Below are 21,870 nucleotides of genomic sequence, written 5' to 3'. Positions count from 1 at the left end.
ACCAGCTCCGTTTCATCAGAAGTCCTCTGATGACCTGCACAATCAAACCATCACATTTACGAATTCATGGCAGAAATTACTTAATGGACAACGGGTCGTTCTTCCAGCTCCAAATTTGTAAATTGTATTTTTTTTTTTTCTTCTTCAATCCGTGGAAAACACACGTCAGGATTAAGCATATCACTGCATCGCACTTTACATAATAATACGTCTACCAAGCCGACATGAAAACAGCACCACAGGTCTGAAGCCGAAATGGTTCTCTCAGAAAACGCACCATCTTTCTCAGGGTTCAGTACCAGAATCCCATCAGCAGTAATGACGTTAGCATTCATAAGTAGAGAAATGGAATGTGAAATACACACTTTACAAAGCCTGTGGGACCCAGACTGTGCAGGTCAGCCGCAGTAGTGCAGGTAACTCCAAGCTCCTGCACACAACAACACTCCAAACAAGTTAGTTTATCCCAGCAAGAGAATTTCAGCAGGCTGTTAGAAATCTGCACCTACATACATTGTATACTGGTGGTCCAGCGCTCAGCTCCTACACTGCAGAGACCCGCACAGAAGTGCTGGAGGACTGGCTGGACGTAAACACGCAGCCCAGACAGCCCAGATAATTCAGGAATTTCTCTCAAGACTTACCAGGAAGCCCCGGCCAATCGAGTCGGCAGTCTCAGAGTTTTAGCGCTCCGACGCGTCTCATCGCAGCGCCGCCGAGAACTAGCGTAGCGTGTCGCGGCGCAGCGTGGCGTGGTGTGAGTTATCTCCCCCCGCCGAACCGGACTGACTTCTTTTTAGCACACTGGAGTTTTCTTAAAGTCTAAAGCGACCTCAGGATTTTCTTTTTTTTCTCTTTTTTCTTTCCCTCGCTTCGGAGTGAACCCCACAGCCCCTCTGTCATCCAGGCGGCGGAGGCACAGTTTCAGCATGGGCTGCGGTCCAAACAGACGCGAAACTATTCTATTTCTGTCCGCCGCGCGAGCGGCCGGCCGGGTCTGCGCGGCTCTGTGGTCCCGCGGCCGGGCGTGTAATTGCGCAGGACGACCGGTTTTTTGGCGAAACTGTAATTGCGGACCCCGACAGAGGAACGGGGGCTTAAAATTGCTGGCAGTGCAAAGTAAACGAGTCCCGCAAAACAACACGGACCACATAAATAAACGTGGAACTGAAATCCAGATGTGTAAAAAAAGTCAGGGGGCGGGGGGGGCAGGGGGTTAAGGGGGGGGGGGGTTAAGGGGGCACGAGGGGAGGGTGCACTTCGACTGCAAAAGTGCCGTCACAGCAAAAACCTAACCACATTTGTGTGGCACCCAAACTGCCGTTTCCTCCCTGGTCACTGGGGGTGTGTGTGGGGGGGGGGGTACGCTTTCACAAGGCAAAGGACGCAGTCTGGGGGAGGGTGTGGGGGTGATTTTATTCCTGAACCCTAAGCTCACCGCAGAAATTTTCCAGGGTCTCGTTTCACTTGAGTCTCGGCAGAAGAAGCCGAGCAGCAGGAGAGAGAAGAAAGAGAGAAAGAAAAAGAGAAAAAGAGAGCGAGAGAGAGAGGAAGAAAGAAAGCCAGCGTGTGCCGGGTGGTTTGAGTTAGAGGGAGAGGGAGAGAGAGAGAGCGCAGAACACATGACTCCACTGTGCTGCGTCCCATATGCTCGTCTGATTAATTAGTCTGCGGTGCGTTTCTTGGGGGGTTGCAAGCCCCCCCCTCCCCCCCCAGTTCACCCCAACGAGAGTCTCAGCCTGGAAAATAACCTGTCTGGCCAAGCGGCAGTTTGAATTCTCGCGCTGGCACCCCCCCCCCCCTGCTCCTAACCTGTAGATAACAGCAAAGCACAGTTCTCTCCCTGACCACCTCTCTCTCTCTCTCTCTCTCTCTGTATCTCTCCCCCCCCCCCCCCCCCCCCCCCCCCCCCCCCCCCCTCTCTCTCTCTCTCTCTCTGGTTTGAGGAGTTCTCAGCTTGGTCCTCTCTCTCTGGGTACAATGACATTTTTTTATTTTTTTTTAAACTCAAATAAGCAAATGAGCCCCAGCTGCACGTGATTAAAGTGGCTCTGCTGCTCTGCTCACTGGCAGCTCGGCTCGCTGCTGCAGCAGACACAAACTTCCCTCAACTGCTGCCGGCTCCCAGACCATACAATTATCGGAATACTGTATGGGGAGGGGAGGGGAGGGGGGAAGGGGCGGGGGGTGGGGGTTCCTTAGCTTGTCCAAGAAAACTTTCCATTCAAATTCCAGCGTGATCCAAGACTCCAGCCATAGACTGAACTCCCAGACATAGCACAGAGCGCACTGGTGAGAGAAAAGGACTGGAAAAACAACACACACAAAAAAACAACAAAAAACTTAAACGGGGTGAGAAAGGATGACTTTTTCACTGCGACAACTAATGGAAGAGTGGTTCCACTCACAGGACGTCCCAGTTCTGAAATTCTCCAGCAAACAAGGCTGAAAATAAGCTGTCCATTCACATCGCCGTACTGGTCTCTTGGATAAAGATATGAAAAGAGAACTATAAATAAGCTACCATATTTTAAAACACTGGACCAGGTCCATGTTCACTCAAAGCCGAAATGGGCGGTGAGGGGATTTAACTCAGTGCCTACGCGACTGCATTAGTTAGTAACAAATATTATACAGTGTGTACATTTGTTTTTATTATCCATCCATCCATCCACCCCACACACACACACGTTCAAAGAAATGTTTCCAGCTAAATTTGTGGATTTTCTTCTTTGACGTTTCTAGTGAATTCTGACGCGTGTTACATTGCTCAGACTATAATGACCATTCTGCAGTTCCCACTGCGTCACAGTACACCCGCCAATTAGCGTCACTGCCGCTCGAAGTTGCCGGTAATCAATTTAGTCCTATGTGCGACACACGCTGTCTGTTTACTTCTTTTTCGAATAAAAAAACAAAATAACTCCTTTGAACGTCTAAAAACTCAAATGTATTACACAACCAGTGTTTGTCAACACTAGGCTACAGTATCAGTTAGGCTACTCACAATCGAGCAAAATAAAAGCATCCGTAAGTGCGTGCGTGAGCAGGAATTTGAATGTGAACATTTCGCGGAACGAACAAACAATTTAATTCACACGACCCACACTTCGTATTTCGTCACTCAGAGTAGCCTACCTCCTCTCTCGGGCTGAGACTACCACTCACCCCGGTTCGATGCAACGTAGTTTTAGTCCTGGAGGATTTCAGGATTTAAAAACTCTAACTGAGTGGGGGGGAAAAAAGACACAATCCATCAGACGGAGATGGGGGAATATAATACGAGTACGAGTAGACTCTCTCCCCGAAATGCATGACGTATAGTGTCCACGTTCACGGTCTAGAGTTGTATCACAAAACAGGTGGTTGAAACAATCGTTCTGATATACGACTCGTGCATGGCGCGCGCCTTTTCAAGTGAAAAGGAAATGTTGGAAATATCTTAAATGTATGTTTTTCCTGTTCACTGAACCATTCGCCAGCAGCGAGACAAATGTACATTTGCATGAACGTAAATATATTATCGTTTGGTCGAAAAACTTACAAACGTTCCAGGCACGATTCAAAATAGTTAAAGTTGAAAATGCTTTCTGGGTTCACTAACTTCCTCAAACGTCTACAAGAGTCGATGGTGCGCATAAAGTTAAATTTGGGATTAAGTTACATTTGAATCTGCATAGCCTACTTTATCTGAAGATACTGTTTCATAGAGACTAACGGGACTTTGAAAATCTAGACTGAGAAGTTTAACTTTAAGACGTTCAAAACTATTGTATACAGAGACGGGTACATCGCCATCTGTCGGTGAGTTGTAAAAATTGTTTTAGTAGACGTTTCGACGCTTCGGACTACGGTGCGCCGGAGTGTTGAATTTTGTTACAGTCTTTGTAATCGATGAGCCCACGGCAAAGGACAAACTTTCTTCAACATGAGACTGCGAATGTGTTTAATTTATTGAATTTAAATATTCATACTAACTATTTGAAAGTCCAAAGCTCATTCAAAAGACAAATTATTCGGTGTTCAGGGTGGTGTTGTGTAATCTGATGAAAAATATAATACATCTACACATAAACTGAGATAATTAAAGGAAATATAACAGATATGAACTGTTGTTGACATAATTTGTCAGTAGCCTATTAGTTATAGCCTTAATTCCTTAACCTGAACAGATTGGAAATACTTCGCAACCTACGGACTATTTTAGGGGACTTTAAATGCTAATATTAATTTAGGGTACTTTAATGTAAATTGTAATGTAATGTGTGTGAACACCTCAAAACTGAACGCCAAGTTATCTCATATAGGCTAAAACTATGCAACATACCGTGGTTAGTCTTTGAATTTGTCCACTTTGATGCCTGATAAAGATCTCCTTCAGATCGTGTCGGGACCTTATTAATGTTGACATTCACCTGAAGTGTTAAATTATTTTAATCGTTGACTTTCGGACACGCATATTCACGTCTTCAAATATCACACATCTTGGCTCAGTTGGCTATCGCCGGAAATAAACCAACAATAATTGCAGATAAAATTGTGATGGTTTTGAAATGAATACATTGCATTTCCGTCTGTAGCCTGTTGTGGCTTTGTAGAATTATTATTTTAATGAGTGCATATTGAAAATATTTCCACTGATTATACATTCGGTCCATAATTAACATTTTCGAAAGTGTAATGTTTGCGAATGCAGCGGTGTGCTGTGGATGAGAAAAATAGGTATCAGTTTGCGATGTGATGCGATAAGTAGTAAACGTTCTTCTTTCTTTTTCATTTCAATATCAACTGAAGTTTAGCCAATTAAGCAGGCTGAAAAATATATTATTAATAATATCAGAGTCATTCCCTCTCGTAGTGTTACTCATACTCACTGTAAAATGTCCCGCGTTAATTCAACATTAACAGAGTTTGTGTGAGTTCAACTGGGACCACATACACTTTATTAGAGTTAAAAGTACTCTGTATTAATTTATTTAACAGCGAACGTTTTACTGTATTCAGAGGGGGCATTTGGAGTAATTGACAGTTTTATGCTGCTACGCCATTAAACCGATCTTTCCCCGTTCAAGTGAAATAAGAATGCATTGGGAAAATCTCCCAACAGTTTTTTTTTATAGCAGAAACATCAGACCCACCTACCCCCAAAAGCATTATACTTTCCTTCAAGCTCGGTGACAGACTGGTCCATTACTGGAAAAATAGAATGGCCAGTATATATTTTCCCGCTTCCGCACAGCAAGCGAGCAAGGCATGTCAGGTCACGGTAAGAGCTCTTTCTTTCACGCGGGGAAGAGACAGAATTTGGAGAAGGTGGGTGTGCAGCGCGTGTCACTGACAGTGACGTCGATCGTCGGATTCTGACAAGAACCACACGGATCCGGTCACTTAACTTCTCTTAATGTAAAAAAAAACAAGTATCCCAACCCAAATGTATCTAAAATACATTTTTAATCTTGCTGAAATTCACAATTGTTACAACGTTATGTTCAGGAGTCGTTTAGCTTCTTTAAGCCTTAAACATACTATACAATCATGTCATGTAAAGTGATTTTACATCAAGGCACGAGACACAGTCATTAACAGCAATGCCTCTGCAGGCAGGAGTTTAATGTCGTCCCCGAGTTACCGCGTGCGCTGCTTCAGATGCGTACGGAGCGTGGGTCACATGGTACAGATGTGCTCTATGCCAAAAACAGGAGACAGGACATAACCAGCGCAGGATTCTTTCTTTTTCGCATTTCAAATAGATTTTGCCTCTGTAAAAATGAATGTTTTTTTTTCAGAACTGATGTGATTATCTGTTAATAATATACAGAATAAAAGGTATTTTTTTGTCTTGTTCACTTAAGCAAAATTATAAATAAATAAAATTCATAACACTAGGAAGATGCAATAATTCAGTCTTGTGGTGGGAAGGCCATTCTTCTATGGAGAAGGAGGTTTGTAGATGGGACACAGGGTTCCTTTTCCCCAAAATAAAGGTGAGGCTGTTGTGTTGAGAAGGATCAGTCTCTACAAGAGAAGAGAGGGGTGGGGTGAAAAAGAAAGTGGCAGGTCAGCATATAGAGATATGCATATGGCTGCTACAGATACCATACTTTACCGTAATTTAATTCTTAGGATTTGTAGCATTTGCTGAACTTGTAAAGGAGATGAATGACAGGGGACACTAATAGATTAATGCAGGTCTTTGTGGCATGCACAGTGCTGCTGGCAGTAAGCTCTTTGTGTTGGCTCACACAGGAGAGTCTGCTGTAGAGTGAAACAGGTGCTGAGAGAGAGAGAGATTCAAGGAGAGCCAGAGACAGAGAGAGAGAGAGCAGAGATACAATACAGCAGTAGAGTAAAACAGAGAGAGAGAGAGAGAGCGGGAGAGTGTGCGAGAGAGGGAGAGAGACTCAAGGACAGCCAGAGACACAGAGAGAGAGAATGGAGATACAGTACGACAATAGAGTAAAACAGAGAGAGAGAGCGAGGGAGGGTGAGAGAGGGTGATAGAGAGAGTGCTGGAGAGGGGAAAAGACAGAGAGATGTACAGAGATGGAGAGACAGCAATGGATAGCGAGCAACGGAGAGTGAGCAAGTGAGTGATAGAACAATAATGAGTGAAACAGGGAGAGAGACAGAGAGAGGGATGGAGGGAGACAGAGAGAGAGAGATATAGAGGAGAGAGATGGAGAGAGCAACGGAGTGAGATGGAGAGAGAGACAGACTGAGACTGAGAAAGCAGGGGGAGAGAGTGACATGGAGAGCAGGGGGAGATAGATGGAGAGAGCAGTGAGATGGAGAGAGAGAGAGAGAGAGTGAGACGGAGAGAGCAGTGAGATGGAGAGAGAGAGAGAGAGCAGTAGGATGGAGAGAGAGTGAGAGAGACGGAGAGAGCAGTGAGATGGAGAGAGAGAGAGAGAGACAGAGAGAGCAGTGAGATGGAGAGAGAGAGAGAGAGCAGTGAGATGGAGAGAGAGAGTGAGACGGAGAGAGCAGTGAGATGGAGAGAGAGAGAGAGAGAGAGAGAGAGAGAGTGAGACGGAGAGAGAGAGAGAGAGAGAGAGTGAGACGGAGAGAGCAGTGAGATGGAGAGAGAGAGAGAGAGAGAGAGAGTGAGACGGAGAGTGCAGTGAGATGGAGAGAGAGAGAGAGAGAGAGTGAGACGGAGAGAGCAGCGTAAGGCAGAAGCAGCGGCGCTCACCCTCGCTCCTGCCGGTCCAGCAGGGGGCGCTCACATCTGGCTCTCCCGCTTCCGCCGGCCGAAGGCCTTGGAGCCCACGTTGGTGGGTACGAAGCTGCTGCTGCCCATGCCCCCCGACCGGCTGAGGAAGTCCGCCAGGCGGTGGGTCACGCAGGTGGCCGTGTTACAGGCCCTCTTCTGCGCCGTCACGCTGCTTCGCGAGGAAGAGGAGGAGCGGTGAGAAGAGCGCGTCGGGCGTACCCCGCACACCCCACACCCCCCCCCCCGCCCCCCGCGGGTGCAGCAAAGCACTCACACGGCACGCCAAAAAACCAGCCAAAAAACATCAAACTTTTATTTACCGATCCAAACGCAACGTATCATTACTTATTCTTGCAATTACCTAATGCTCCGTCAGTTCAAACTGTTGCAGCTCGTTTTAAAATCTTACCTGGGATACTTCTCGGAATTTGCTGATGATGTACACCTAAGGTCAGTTTATCTCAATAAAAAGGTACGTTTGAATGATACTGGTTATATTCAATATATTCTAAACTATGAAAGGAGAAAATGACACAATTTAAGAGCCTCGTTCATCGCTGTGTTTGAAGAGCTTGGATAAAAGAGAAAAAAAATGTTTCCCAGTAGAAAAATATGTTTATTACACAAGAAACATAGTTATGCATGAAAGAAGCATTTATCAATGGAATCTCATTACTTTCTTGTGGAGTTTCTTTTCAGGTATTATATACATATATAATATTATATATAAATATAATATAGAAACAATATACAGAGTGGGATAAATTGTCTGAAATTCTTGAATAATCTGTTTGAATCATTTTGATTTGCTTTTTCAAACAGAATTGTGATTGTCATTCGCAGTGGAAAAAAATGGGATTAAAGCTAACTGAAAAAAATTAGGAGGTGGGGTGTATTGCAATCAAGGTTTTTCTATCCATCAAGCAGGCAGGATACGCATGCAACAAAGATTTAAAATCAGAACCGGAGGAGGAGGACGGGGGAGGAAGACCAGGAGGAGGAGGAGGAGAAGGAGGAGGAGGAGGGTGAGGAAGAGGAAGATGATGAGGGAGAAAGGAGAAGGAGGACGATGAGGAAGAGGGGGAGGAGGAGGAGGAGAAGAAGGGGGAAGAGGATGAGGAAGAGGGGGAGGATGAAGAGGAGGAGGAAGAGGAGGAGTAGAATGAGGAAGAGGAAGATGAGGAGGAAGAGGAGGAGGATGATGAGGAAGAGGAGGGGGTTAGACGGTGCGGAGCGCCTCCCCGTCGCTGCCGTAGCGCCCGCGTTCCCTCAGCAGGCTCCGCCTCCTCCCGGGCGTCCCGGCCCCCACGTCGGTGCGGGGGTACGCCTGCATCCTGTGCAGGTCCTGCGACAGCTTTCCCAGCACGCACGTGCTCAGGTTGGAGCAGCGTTTGGAAACGGGAATGTCCGGACTGCAGGGTGGGGAGGGGGAGGGGGAGGGGGGGGCAGAACATGCAGAGACCAGCTCACAGCACCAGAGACATGCAGGTACATGCGCAAACCCCCCCCTCCCCCCACACCCCCATGTTAGCACCCCCCTTTCCCTCATGCACTTTTCAATAAACAAAACCAATGCATCCTTTCAGTCATCCTCAGATGCATATTCAGGGAAAGGAGGATCAGGCACCATGCCCCCCCTCATTCTCAGCATTAGTCATGCCCCCCCTCACCTTCAACATTAGTCATGCCCCCCCTGACCATATTGCCCCCCCCCCACACACACACACACATACAAACGCACACACACACCGTTATGTCTCCATACTGCTGCTGTCATGCATGTGTTCTCCTCGCTCTAACTCCCATCATGCACTCTGTTCCCCCGGGGCGTTCTCACGCTCTGCAGGCAACGCGGGCTGCGGTGCTCGTTAAAGGAACAAATAAACAGAACTAATCCATGCAGGAAACGGGGCGACTGCGGCAGAGAATTACTGAGTTTGGGTCTCGTTCTGGGGGCCTTTTTCTGAGAGCGTGTCCCCCTGCACCCTAACCAAACCGTCGAAGGGCTCTCTTACTGCCCAACAGGGTCTGAACCTTGCAGAATCCACATCCAGGGGTTAGAATCTAAAAGCCAGTAGAGCTTGGCAATAAGATTTTTTTTTAAAATTACTAATGCATCTGATATTGAAAGCTGTAACGTCTCCAAATAAATTTTTTTTTTTTAAAAGAACACATTTCATCCATTTCATTACATTGCATTTATTTAGCGGACGCTTTTATCCAAAGTGACGTACAAAAAGTACGAGAAAAAACCAACCCAAGAGATCTCCCTGCAATCCTTCAGCTGACCGCCTGCCTGGATTCTCACATCAGACCAAAAGGCGTCAGAAAGGTGAGCGGCGGCGCAGAAAACGGCTCGTTACCTGTTTCCGTCGCCTGCCTGCTGCGCCAGCTCCTCGGCCGTCACCTGGACGAACTCCTTGACGATGGCGTTGAGTAGCCTCCGCGCCTCGTAGTCTGTGAGCGCGACGCGGTCCGTCATGGCCTCCATGCCGGGTCTGCGGGCGGACGGGGACAGTCACAATGCCGCTCAGGCAGAAAAGACCGTTCGTTTCCTAGTCCGCGCACTAGGAGGGTCCCCGGCCAGCACCAAAAAAAAAAACAATCTGCTAAAAGTACTCCGTTTAAAAAAAAACTGACGGGGGGCCAAGTTCAAATTTATGACGAGATTAATATTGAGCTGGTACAGAATGCGGTGTGCTCAATCTGCCCTTTTCCTCAATATTATAACCCCCCTTACCCACCCCCCCCCCCACCCCCCCCCGCATTGCGTGAGTGGAATTTTTTAATTCTGCAAATGCAACTGCAATCTTCTTTATGTTTTTGTTTTTTTCTCCACTTGTACAGAAAAATAAAGTAAATCTTGTAACCTAATCAGTTAAATGAGGAAAGGTGTTTTAATGACACGATCTGGGCACTGTGCAGCTGCCTGGAGACGGACCGTGCGGTGTGGATGAAACAGGTGTCAGAACATTTACTCTGTTGAGTATTACAGCATTACAGCACACAGCCGAATCCGACCCTGTTTACAGCATTACAGCACACAGCTGAATCTAATCCTGTTTACAACATTACAGCACACAGCCAAAATCCAATCCCCTGTTCCACAGATTTACACAACTATCATATCGTTCTATCGTTTTTTTTTTTTTTTGCCTTTTGATGGTGAAAGTGTGGAAAACAACAGAAGAGATTCCTTCTCTAACTTGTCTGTTGACTGCTGTCTGTCTGTCTTTCTGGGATCAGCACGTCCGTCCGTCCGTCCGTCCGTCCGTGGCATGTCGGTCTTACCTGATGGGCGCTGCTTGCGAACTGTACATCTGACACACGACCAAGGCGTAGGCAACGAGGAAGGCGGAGATCTTCAGCATTACCATGGTTTCCTGCGGAAGATATCGTCTCCATCAGTTCCACAGACTCCGAGACCCAGAGGGCTGACTGCAGAATGTCCACTTCCCTGCCTGTGAGGGCTAACCACCTGTACAGACCACCTGTACTGAGGCAGTGTGACCAACTGTACAGACCACCTGTACAGAGGCAGTGTGACCACCTGTACAGACCACCTGTACTGAGGCAGTGTGACCAAGTGTACAGACCACCTGTACAGAGGCAGTACGACCACCTGTACAGACCACCTATACAGAGACAGTGTAGCCACCTGTACAGACCACCTGTACAGAGGCAGTGAGTCCACCTGTACAGACCACCTGTACAGAGGCAGTGTGACCACCTGTACAGACCACCTGTACAGAGGCAGTGTAGCCACCTGTAGAGACCACCTGTACAGAGGCAGTGTAGCCACCTGTACAGAGGCAATGTTAGCACCTGTACAGAGACAGTATAACCACCTGTACAGAGGTGGTGTAATTAAGTCGGAAACCCCAGCATTCGACTCTGTTGTGAGGAAGATTTGGGGAGCCCCAACACCAGTCTCACACATACCCCCGTTCTGCACGATACGGTAAGAGACCCCCCCACTCCCTCCACCCCCCCCCACCCCCCCCCCCCCCCCCCAGTGCCAAAGCTCTAATGCTCCCGTTCTGTAGTCCCTCTCAACGCAGATCTGAGACTGGAGATTTCGGAAACAGTGCCAGGGAAAGCTCCCACCCCCCACAGAGGGGGGGGAGGTGTGGTCTGGAGAGAGTCCAGTCCCACGCCGTCCATTCATACCGCAGGAGCGGGTTAGCGGGCTAGCGGGTTAGCGGGAGGATGTGGCTGGACCAGCTCTCTCCTGGGACCCAGTGCATTAGCGTAATGAGCTTCTGCCTCCTGCTCTATCAGGAGACGCACAATCGCTCCATCTCACCCTGCACCTCCCCCTTACTGTAGCACACATACCCCACTCTGCACCTTCCCCAGACTGCAACTACCCCACACTGAACCTCCTCCAAACTGTACCTACTTCATACTGTACCACACATACCCCACTCTGCACCTCCCCCAGACTGCAATTACCCCACACTGAACCTCCTCCAAACTGCACCTACTTCATACTGTACCACACATACCCCAAACTGCACCTACCCCATCCTGCACCTCCCCCTTACTGTAGAACACATACCCCACTCTGCACCTCCCCCAGACTGCAACTACCCCACACTGAACCTCCTCCAAACTGCACCTCCCCCTTACTGTACCACACACTGCACCTACCCCATCTTGTAACTACCCTAAACTGTACCACACATACCCCAAACTGCACCTACCCCATAGTGTACCTACCCCACACTGTACATATCCCATACTGTACCACACATACCCCACATTGTATTTACCCCATACTGTACCAAACATACCCCAAACTGCACCTACCCCAAACTATACCTACCACAAACTGCACACACCCCAAACTGCACCTACCCCACACTGTACCTACCCTAAAATGCACCTACCCCACACCACACATATCCCAAATTGCACCTACTCCACCTCACACCACACCTACCCCAAACTGCACCTATTCCACCCCACACCTACTCCACATTGCACCTACCCCACACCACACCACACCACACTTACCCCATCCCACACCCCACCCCACACCACACGTACCCCAAACTGCACCTACCCCACTCCACACACTAAAAAAAGACCACTGATACGGGCTATGCACTGAGCTACTTGCCCTTGTCCCATCATCATTATTTCACTGCACTGTTCCAATACGTCTCACAGAACCTGCTGAAGTTCTCATTCACACGGTGAAGGAATCTACCAAGGGCTCACATAAGAATACACCAGAACCCCATGGAAATCCAGTTTAAAAAAATCAACTCACCTGCAGTATGAAATCTTCCTTCCAAACGAAAAAAAAAATAGTAAAGTCGACTTATTTAAACTCGTAGACTAACTCTTGCTTCTGCTGCGTGCTTCCACAAGGCACAACTCTATATATCCGCCACAAGGGTTTGTGTATTGACCGTGTAGGTGTTTAATTGTATCCCGTCGGCCAATGGCAGAGCTCTGCTCCACCAGCCAGCCAATCAGAGGCCATCCCTTGGATCTGGCACACAAATAAGGAATGCTGCACTCCAACTACGTCATTCCCAAGTCACTAAGTGCTCCATTCACAAAATCCACCAGTCACTCGGACCATTTGCTATCTGAATTTGCATTGAGGTCATTAATTAAACAAGGGGGTGCGGGGGGGTTGGGGGGGGGGGGGGGGCAAATCAGATGAACGGAAACCATCCTCAGCAATAAATATTTTATAGGGTTCTAAAAATGTACTGTTGCCGCTATTTTTCAAATGCCAAATCAATAAGCCCTGGCACATAACTTGCTAGCAGAGCCATCTAGTGTGCAAAGATGAGCATTGCATGCTGTCAGCCTCATATTTCTCTACAATTGTTGGCAGGGTGGGTTGGGGGGGGGGGGGGGTTAGAGTGGATCAGCAAGCATTTCAGGCAGAACATATTTAGCAGAATTGAACACAGCAATGGAAATACATAAAGCGGAATTAAATACTGCAATAGAAATACCATAAGCAGAATTAAGTACTGCAATATAAATACATAAGGTAAAAACATAATTATTTTATCTGATTGCGGTAATGGAGATAAGATAGATATATCCAAATTCAAAAATACAGCATAAAATTATGGTTTATGAACTGTTATAAAGTGAGAGGGGATTTTTGTTTGGAAAATTAACTGTTGAATTGTCATATATTTGATTTTATAATACTGCTGCTAAGTGAACATGTGGAATATGTAGGATTTTCTAGCAATCAATAATTCTGAGGCATTTCATTTCAGGATCGTTTATCTATAGGGATTCTTCATTTCAACCATTTGTAATAATGGGAAGCTAGACTAATGTATTCCTACATTGGTTGAATGCAGTAAATGTTGAGTTTTAATCTGAAAGAATATGGTTGCTGTTTTTGTCGTCATCTTTGTTGTTCTTCTTCTTTGTCTTATTATTATTATTATGATTATTATTATTATATTATTATTATTATTGTAGTTGCAGTAGCTGAAGTACTAGATATCATTATCATTATTATTTAATTATTATTTCATATATCATCATGTACATTTGTATTAACAGTATTGTATAACAAGCTTGTTTTTTAAAACAGCAGCATGCTCCTTTAAATGCGCACGAACCAAACGAAACATTAATAGCTCTCTTAACTGTTAGTTTAATAATGACTGTGCGTATCAATATTAATACTCCCAGGAGGTCAGACAGCTTCCCCCAGCCCAGCCTTCTCTCTCTCTCTCTCTCTCTCTCTCCCTCTCTCGAAGTGGCCTTTGAGGGAAGTCGATGGAGCGTCTGACAGTAATGCGGGCGCTTTTTCAGAACCAATTAGGGTGCCGTTTGTCGTGCGGCATCGCCTAATTCCCCCCCCACCCCCCCCACCCCCCCACCCCGCCGCCCCCCTTTCATTAGGGGAGCGCGGTAAAGCATGCTGGCCGGCGAGGCTCCCCCCTGCGTCACCGTGGAGACCCATTAGCTGCGGACAAGCCTTTTAGTGCTATTGACCAGCGTGCGCCAGGCGAGCGACAGAACTGGTGAATCACCACGATTGGACAGCGCCAGGGGGGGCTCCGGCCCCCCAACCCCCCAAACGTCCACCGCCCCACTCCCCCCATATCCCCCCCCCCCCCCCCCCCCACCCGCCTCCTCCCCGAAAACCACAGCGGAGCAGGGAAGCGAGGAGGGGGGTGCCACTCAAAAAAGAGCCCCCTTACCCCACTACGCAGTTTACCAACTCCCCAGATTCACACAGCCGATGCAGGACCAGACAGAGAACCAAAGATGAACCAACCCCCCCACCCCCTGCCCCCCCCCCAAAAATAAACCGAAAAAAAACCCTACGCCCCGTCAAGCGTGTCTTTCCGGAAGCCAGGATGTCCTGAGTCAATACGCTAACCTTTCATATCTATCTGCTGCTGCTGCTGCTGCTCAGCTCGCCCACCGCTGCGTTAGTTATGACAGCAGACAGCCGGCTAATGATTTCATCTTCTGAAGCCCAGGGGTGGAGGGGGTGGGGGGGGGGGGGGGGGTCGGGGTTCTGTACTCTTAAATGTACAGAGCATGAAGGAGTCTGTGCTTACAGAGACACCGTTGGGCTTAATTGGAGTTTTATGGAAATGCGGATATTCGTTAATGTGAGCAGAAGTGAGCAGTGTGTCAGGTAGCAGAACGCACCTGAAGAACTCCAGTGTGTCAGGTATCAGAACGCACCTGAAGAACTCCAGTGTGTTGGGTAGCAGAACGCACCTGAAGAACTCCAGTGTGTCAGGTATCAGAACGCACCTGAGGAACTCCAGTGTGTCAGGTATCAGAACGCACCTGAGGAACTCCAGTGTGTCAGGTATCAGAACGCACCTGAGGAACTCCAGTGTGTCGGGTATCAGAACGCACCTGAGGAACTCCAGTGTGTCAGGTATCAGAACATACCTGAAGAACTCCAGTGTGTCAGGTATCAGAACGCACCTGAGGAACTCCAGTGTGTCAGGTATCAGAACGCACCTGAAGAACTCCAGTGTGTCAGGTATCAGAACGCACCTGAAGAACTCCAGTGTGTCAGGTATCAGAACGCACCTGAAGAACTCCAGTGTGTCGGGTATCAGAACGCACCTGAGGAACTCCAGTGTGTTGAGTATCAGAACATACCTGAAGAACTCCAATGTGTCGGGTATCAGAATGCACCTGAGGAACTCCAGTAAATATGTTATATAAAAGTGCTGAATACAAAAGTGTAAAATGGATAATAAACACCAAGATTCTCAGTGTTAAATCAATTCTAACACAGTTTAAATGAGTCCAGTGGGAACATATACACTATCAGATCAGATTTCACACTTAAATTTTACGATGCAGTGTTAGTTAGCCAAGTGTCTAAATCTTTCTGATGAACAGATCAGACAACATCAAACATCACGATACAAAGCACATTTACACTCGTAGGTGGATAGTCACAAGAGAAGACCTACAAAGTATAACTTAAATCAAGTGGTCTATGTAATTAATTTGGTGATATTTCATTGAAAAAGTTAATAGAATTGAACGGTTGCATATCATGGTCTATGCCATAAATTTGATGATACTTCATTGAAAAGGTTAATTGAATTGAAAAGTTGCATATCATTCATTATTACAATTCATGGAAGGCCCTCTTCCCCCAAAAATACAAATGCACACGGGTGGTGGCTAATGGAAAATGGGAACACTAATCACACCGCCTAACGGGTGGGGGTAATTAATCGTTTGGTTTAAACTCTGGGTCCGGCGTGCTCAGCCAGTTTCTGGACTCGATCAGCGCATGTAACTGTGAGTGAGAGAGAGTTTGGCCAGCTGCTGAAGCACCTAGCGTGCGCACCCACCTAGCATACGCACACACACTTAGCCTGCACACACACACCTAGCGTGCGCACTCACCTAGCATACGCACACACACTTAGCCTGCACACACACACCTAGCGTGCGCACTCACCTAGCATACGCACACACACTTAGCCTGCACACACACACCTAGCGTGCGCACCCACCTAGCGTGCGCATCCACCTAGCCTGCACACACACACCTAGCGTGCGCATACACACTTAGCCTGCACACACACACCTAGCGTGCGCACCCACCTAGCGTGCGCATCCACCTAGCATACGCACACACACTTAGCCTGCACACACACACACCTAGCGTGCGCACCCACCTAGCGTGCGCATTCACCTAGCATACGCACACACACTTAGCCTGCACACACACACCTAGCGTGCGCATCCACCTAGCCTGCACACACACACCTAGCGTGCGCACACATACTTAGCCTGCACACACACACTTAGCCTGCGCACACACACTTAGCCTGCGCACACACACTTCAGTCTCCCCTCGTCCCGGGCAGGCAGGTGATCCATTATGGCAGCGAGGCGAAGGTTTGAACAGCTGCGGAGTGCAGGCTTCCTGTTTCCCCCAAAAACGCTGAGAGAGCCGTCAGCACGAGAGGCCGGGGGGTGGGGTGGGGGGGGGAGGGGCATATTTATGGGCTCTTCGAAAAAGCAAACAGGACCACTTAGCGTGCCCCGTCCCAGGACTTTGGGGGGGTCATGGAATTAAATGGTTTATAATCAGCTTCTCTGTTAGTGAGCAGTGGTATCATCTCTGTGCCTCAGAAGCTTAGAACACACTGCATGGCACTGGACAAAGGAGGGGGTTTCATTAGGGGGCTTTGGAATTCATAACAGGGCCTAATAAAGACTTTCAGTCTGTCAGGTCTGTCAGCACCATAAATGAGTGACAGGTGGAAATGGTAAATTCTGTACTGGGATTTTTTTTTGTTTTTGTTGTTTTACTGAGCGTTGTCAATGTACAGAACAGCTTGTCAGGTCAAATCCCATTTGACGGTGTGCTGGATTCTCTCAATGCTGTAGGCAAATTCTTCTTCATTCTTTTTTTTTCCTGCTAAAAGTTTGCAAATCCTGGGAACTGAACTGAGTCCTGAATTAAATCCCCAATTACTAAAAAAGAAAAAAATGGGAATCAATTCAATGACTAGAATTACTACAGAAGATGGACTGAATGGCCTCTTCACTGTTGTTATGTTACCATACTATAACAATCTATACCACAATCAGAACCCCACAAGAGAAAGAAAGTATATAACTCAGAGGTGTTTGCCTTGGAAACAGACAGACCCAATTTCCTTAAATGTCTATAAGAAACTGGGCCTGGGGAGTCTTGGACCGGTTTCAGGGGTTCAATCACTGCTGATCATCTTGGATTCTATCCCATAATATTTATAGAAACTCAGTGTTTCACAAAACCAGCTCCCAGTGGATGTCTGGGCTGGCTTTAGTTCCAGATGAGCTCTCTCAGTCAGGCTCGATTGAGCCTTTTAATTGAACATTGATCTAAACTGTATTTCAGCAGAAAGTTATTGCCTTGAAGCCAAATGTGAATCGCCTGTCTAGTCTGCAAGTGGGCTGGCATAAAAGGCAAAATATATGTCCTTTTTACATGTCTCACTTCAGCAAAATTGCTTTAAGATTGGCAAAATTCAGTTGCTTGCGCTAAATTAATGACGTGTTTTAGGTACTGTAATAATAATAATAATAATAATAATAATGTGTTTTCACAGACCCCAAGATGCTGTGCAGAGTAGGTAGGGAGCACAGCACACACTGTGCACAAACTAACAGAACACACATAACAGGAACAGGCAGGAACAAAAAATAGAGAGAGAGAAAGAGAGAGAGAGAGAGAGAGAGACAGACAGAGAAGGGAGAGAGAGAGAGACTGATTCTGAAGACAAAAGGAAGAAATCTAGCTCTAGACATTTCTTTGGAAGGAGTGTGTAACTTCAGAAGGTCGCTTATTTGGATAATACGACAGTAGGCTCACATAGTTTCCGGTCCATATAAGATTGGGATGACGTACGCCTTGGCAGGCCAGGCCCCCACAACTGCACAGCACTGAGAGATTGAGGAAGGGATTAGCCTGTATTAGCTAACATGTGTCAAGAAGACGGCTTTGGCGTTAATCACAAAAGCAAGAGGTTACCGGAAACTGATATCGTTATTCTTACCATAAGGTCATTGTATGGATTTGCGTCCACTCCGTCACCCATTCCTATCAAACGCCGGTTAAAATCTATAAAACAGACTCATCAGTTGCTCTGGTAGAGCTGGGGGTATTCAAACTTGATCTTATGGTATGCTGGCTCTCATGTCAACTGCAATTTGCAACTCTGAATAGTAATGAGCTGTTAATTGTTCTAAATTAGACCTGTAGCTGTCAAGTGAACAACGAATTTCCATCTTAAGCCCACATCAAGACAGAAATAGCTGTGCCTGCCACAAAGAGTAGGCTAAATATTCCATATTCAAATCCTAGGCTGGGATTTTTAATCAGATCAAATAATGGTTTCATTTTCTGTACAGTAAGTGTGCTGTATGACACATGATTTGTTTAGAAAGGAATGTTGAAATAGATTCCGTTATGGACTGGCAGCTAAAATCATTGGGGCCCTAATAGGATAGCTTGAAAAGGTGCTCACTGAAACGGAACAATTGGTATTAAAAAAGGAAGAATTCAGTGACAGAGGAATGAGCCAAATCTACTTTCACTCACTTCATCCAAAGCTGGAGTAAGTGAAAGTACAAAATTTAAACAACTGTGATAGATCGAGATATTGGCGGTGATGCGAACCAGCCTACGCACTGTGTCCCCGGAACAAAGTTTGAAAAGCAGTCGCGTTGAGCGAGGCAGGGGCGGGCGGACTCACTTCCTGGAGGGCTGGCGTGTATGCAGTCTCCCCTTTCCACAAACTACGCCCACGTAGTCAGATAATTAGGTTTATATTGACGCTGAAAAACATCCGTGTTCCTGCTTCATCTGGCGTACGGTGCGGGCACAGTACCCTCTGCGCTGACGCGGAGATGCCGAATATGACGAAAATACGGGATTTTACGTACAACTTGTCCCTTTCCTGAGCAGATCTGCGTGTTACTGTTCATCGCTCAGCAGTGTGGAATAGGTGTTAGGGAATGGGTGTTGATGATTCACCAGTGTAGTATAATTATTAGGGACTGGCTGTTGTACTCCTCAACAAGGTACTTAACCTGAATTACTTCAGTTAATTACAAGCTGTCCAAATGGCCTGTATGTGAAATATAAGTGACCCCAATGATGGAACTCTACTCTCAACTCATTCTCCCTGTAAAGCACCTGCAAAAGGAAGTACAGTTTGTGAAATTAGTTTCCTGTCACCTGTTTGGTTCTTGCGAGATTCATTTCCTGCTACCTTTGGTTCTGGTGAAATCTGTTTCCTGCTTCCTGTTTGGTTCGATGTGGTAATTGAACGTGTGTAAGTGTACGATGTTTCTGTGCGTATAATGCTCTCCGTCAGTGGCTCATCTTGGCCTCTAGTCCCAGCTACATATGGCTCATCGGGGGACATAAATGCACTGTGCTCACAGACCCAAAATAATTCAGAAAGTGAATGTAGAAACTGGGTTTGGTGTCAATCACATTGTGTGCGTGTGTTTGTGTACAGGCACTCAAAGCTAAAAAGCAGGCTATGCAAACAATGAAGAAATTGAAGAATGTCAACAACAAAAAATAACAGAAAGGAGGAGGAGGGTGGCAGTGTAGTATAACGGTTAAGGAACTGGGCTTGTAACCTGAGGGGAAAACCCGGGAGCGTACTTCAGTCCATGTTCCGGATCTGGGAGCATTGCGGGTTTTACTCAGTGCAGTTATCCGGCTAGCTCAGTAATCCTGCTGCATGAAACAGGGCCTGGTTCCTGATGGTTGGTGGAAACAAAAACCACCAGCAGGAGACACTTAAGAACCCAAAAGTGTACAGCATGATCACAGTCACTGCTGTAAGGCCTATTTTAGGGATATTTTAAGCATGGCTTGGAGCTGTAGTACCATGGAAAGCTGTTTGTACTGCAGCCTTTTTAGATGAACATGTGAATATTTTTTACTTCATATAGTTAACATAATGCGCAGCTCATGACCAAAAGGCAAATATTACACATGAGTATCTTAGTACAGTGGTAAACAACAAGGGCTGATCCGTTTCAGGATTGTGTCCTTCTTCTGCTCTAAATTATTTAATTGGCACAATCATATCTTGATCTGCCATTTGTATAAGCACCAGCTTACAGCCTGCAGACAGCAAGTGTATACTAAAGATTTTTGCCGTGCTCAAGTGCAGGAGTGAGCCAGTGTGGAACACAGAGCTGTCAGAGGTAACTGGATCAGCACACAGGCAGGTCCTCCAGGACTGGAGTCATGCACCACTGCTATAGTGTAAATAAGGGCTAGACTAGAGAACTGCGCTTGTAACCAAGAGGTTTCTTAAAGGTGTGCGGAGGGGGGTGGGGGCCATCTAATGGATTCAATATTAATTCATTAAATTCATCTCCACCAACAGCACATGATTCCTAAAATTTCAGCACCCTGGTGGAATTCCAGCTGGAATTTGGTGACAAAATCTAGCTGGAACCAGCTTCGCTCCAGCTGGATACCGTCTGGAATTTGGTGATGGTCTAAATGTCTGTGCCAAGCTGGCCTACCAGCGTGCCAGCTTGACCATCTCCAAACCAGCTTAAGACCGAGCTGGAATTCCCACCAAGGCATTTACTCTATGGTGTGACAGAAGATCTGTAGGTGTTTCTTTTAGCATTGAGGCCTAAATCACTCCAGTTTCAGGTGAGGAATTGCTTCCTCCCAACCTGGTAAATTAAATTGTTTTTTTAGCAATCTGTGGTTTCCATGGGGACAGCCAATTTCAGTCTTGCAACTCTCTAATGATGGGGGGGGGGGCACGGCCCGAGCCTCCTCTCTGCCAGTCACACGTGTCCGAAGCGTAGGAAACCATGGAAACCTGTCAACCAACACAAAGCCCCAAGGCGGAGGTTGGACGGGACGCCACCTGCTCATTGGTCCATCCCGGGTCGACGACAGAACTGCGAAAACTGTCAAGTCAGACTCCCAGAGGCAAACACGGACACTTGGGACAACTCTGGCAAAATGTCACAGATGTCCGTTACTAGAGTAATGGGCACGGAGTGGCAAACGCAGAGTGTGACTGATTCAGCTGTGTCAGGCCTAAGGGGGAATTACGGAGAGAAATGGGGGGGGGGGGGGGGGGTGTATATAAAAAGGGCTATAATTTGTGCATGAATCACCTGATATGGATGTACATACCCTCAGATTAAAGTGGACAGTCTGCAATTTATATTCACTGCTGTATTTCAAATCCAATGTGCTGAAGTATACAAAAAAAAATACAAAAAATCAACAAAAAGTCACTGCAATGCATTTGCATTTGAGTCATCTTGTTTATTCAACACGTGAGTTGCTGCCTCTTCAGACACTACACCTTGAGTGGCATTTCTGCCTGTCCAATCCGTAGGCAGTTCGACAGCATCCTGAACACAGGTGTGCAGAAGGTGCGTAACGTGGGCCTAATCACATGACCCAATCACATGACCCAATCACATGAAACCCACTACAGGTCCGACTCGATCGCAGAGGTGTCTTTTAATTGCTAAAACGCATTGTTCGTACAAGGAGTAAAAACGGTTCCAATCACTGATATATAGATTTCTTTTACTTACAAGAGTGTCTGAAATCATTATGACTTCATCATGAGCTGAACTCTTGCAAAAAAAAAAAAAAAAAAAAAAAA

The 21,870-nt window shown here is 46.7% G+C and overlaps 2 protein-coding genes across 10 annotated transcripts in view; both read right to left on the bottom strand.

The window, feature by feature from the left end:
• Nucleotides 1–3,759, bottom strand: part of LOC118214879 (protein inscuteable homolog) — a 65,590-nt gene extending 61,831 nt beyond the window's left edge. The window contains exons 1-2 of one of the 6 annotated variants that reach the window (XM_035395156.1): nucleotides 3,545–3,759; nucleotides 3,139–3,226 (exon numbers count right to left, since the gene is read on the bottom strand). The gene's annotated coding sequence lies outside the window, so the exon portion shown is untranslated. Of the gene's footprint in view, nucleotides 1–644; nucleotides 822–3,138; nucleotides 3,365–3,544 lie in introns of those variants that run through there. The other 5 variants (XM_035395158.1, XM_035395160.1, XM_035395155.1 and 2 more) reach the window with 5 other exon arrangements.
• A 1,673-nt stretch (nucleotides 3,760–5,432) lies between these two features.
• Nucleotides 5,433–19,147, bottom strand: LOC118215026 (calcitonin gene-related peptide-like). Of its 4 annotated transcripts, none has more exons than XM_035395397.1 (5): nucleotides 12,492–12,813; nucleotides 10,505–10,596; nucleotides 9,577–9,711; nucleotides 7,193–7,382; nucleotides 5,433–6,015 (listed from the first exon to the last, which is right to left on the bottom strand). In XM_035395397.1, the coding sequence occupies exons 2-4, from the start codon at nucleotides 10,588–10,590 to the stop codon at nucleotides 7,223–7,225; spliced, it is 381 nt and encodes a 126-aa protein (XP_035251288.1). In that variant the 5' UTR covers nucleotides 10,591–10,596; nucleotides 12,492–12,813; the 3' UTR covers nucleotides 5,433–6,015; nucleotides 7,193–7,222. The 4 variants fall into 4 exon arrangements, with proteins under 4 accessions (XP_035251288.1, XP_035251287.1, XP_035251286.1 ...); XM_035395396.1 differs by having other exon boundaries at nucleotides 7,193–7,385; nucleotides 12,492–12,803; XM_035395395.1 differs by lacking the exons at nucleotides 5,433–6,015; nucleotides 7,193–7,382; nucleotides 12,492–12,813 and adding exons at nucleotides 8,359–8,625; nucleotides 18,952–19,147.
• Between the last annotated feature and the right edge of the window lie 2,723 nt (nucleotides 19,148–21,870).

This window comes from Anguilla anguilla, chromosome 16, assembly GCF_013347855.1.
Source record: "Anguilla anguilla isolate fAngAng1 chromosome 16, fAngAng1.pri, whole genome shotgun sequence".
NCBI lineage: Eukaryota > Metazoa > Chordata > Actinopteri > Anguilliformes > Anguillidae > Anguilla > Anguilla anguilla.
The sequence above is the reverse complement of the archived record's forward strand: the minus strand, read 5'-3'. Positions and strand labels throughout refer to the sequence as shown.

Coding starts and splice junctions, on each gene's coding strand:
- LOC118215026 (XM_035395395.1), bottom strand. CDS start 10,590: ATGGTAATGCTGAAGATCTCCGCCTTCCTCGTTGCCTACGCCTTGGTC. Junction 9,712..10,504: donor TCGCAAGCAGCGCCCATCAG/GTAAGACCGACA, acceptor GTCCGCCCGCAG/ACCCGGCATGGAGGCCATGA. Junction 8,626..9,576: donor CAGGCAGGCGACGGAAACAG/GTAACGAGCCGT, acceptor CCCACCCTGCAG/TCCGGACATTCCCGTTTCCA.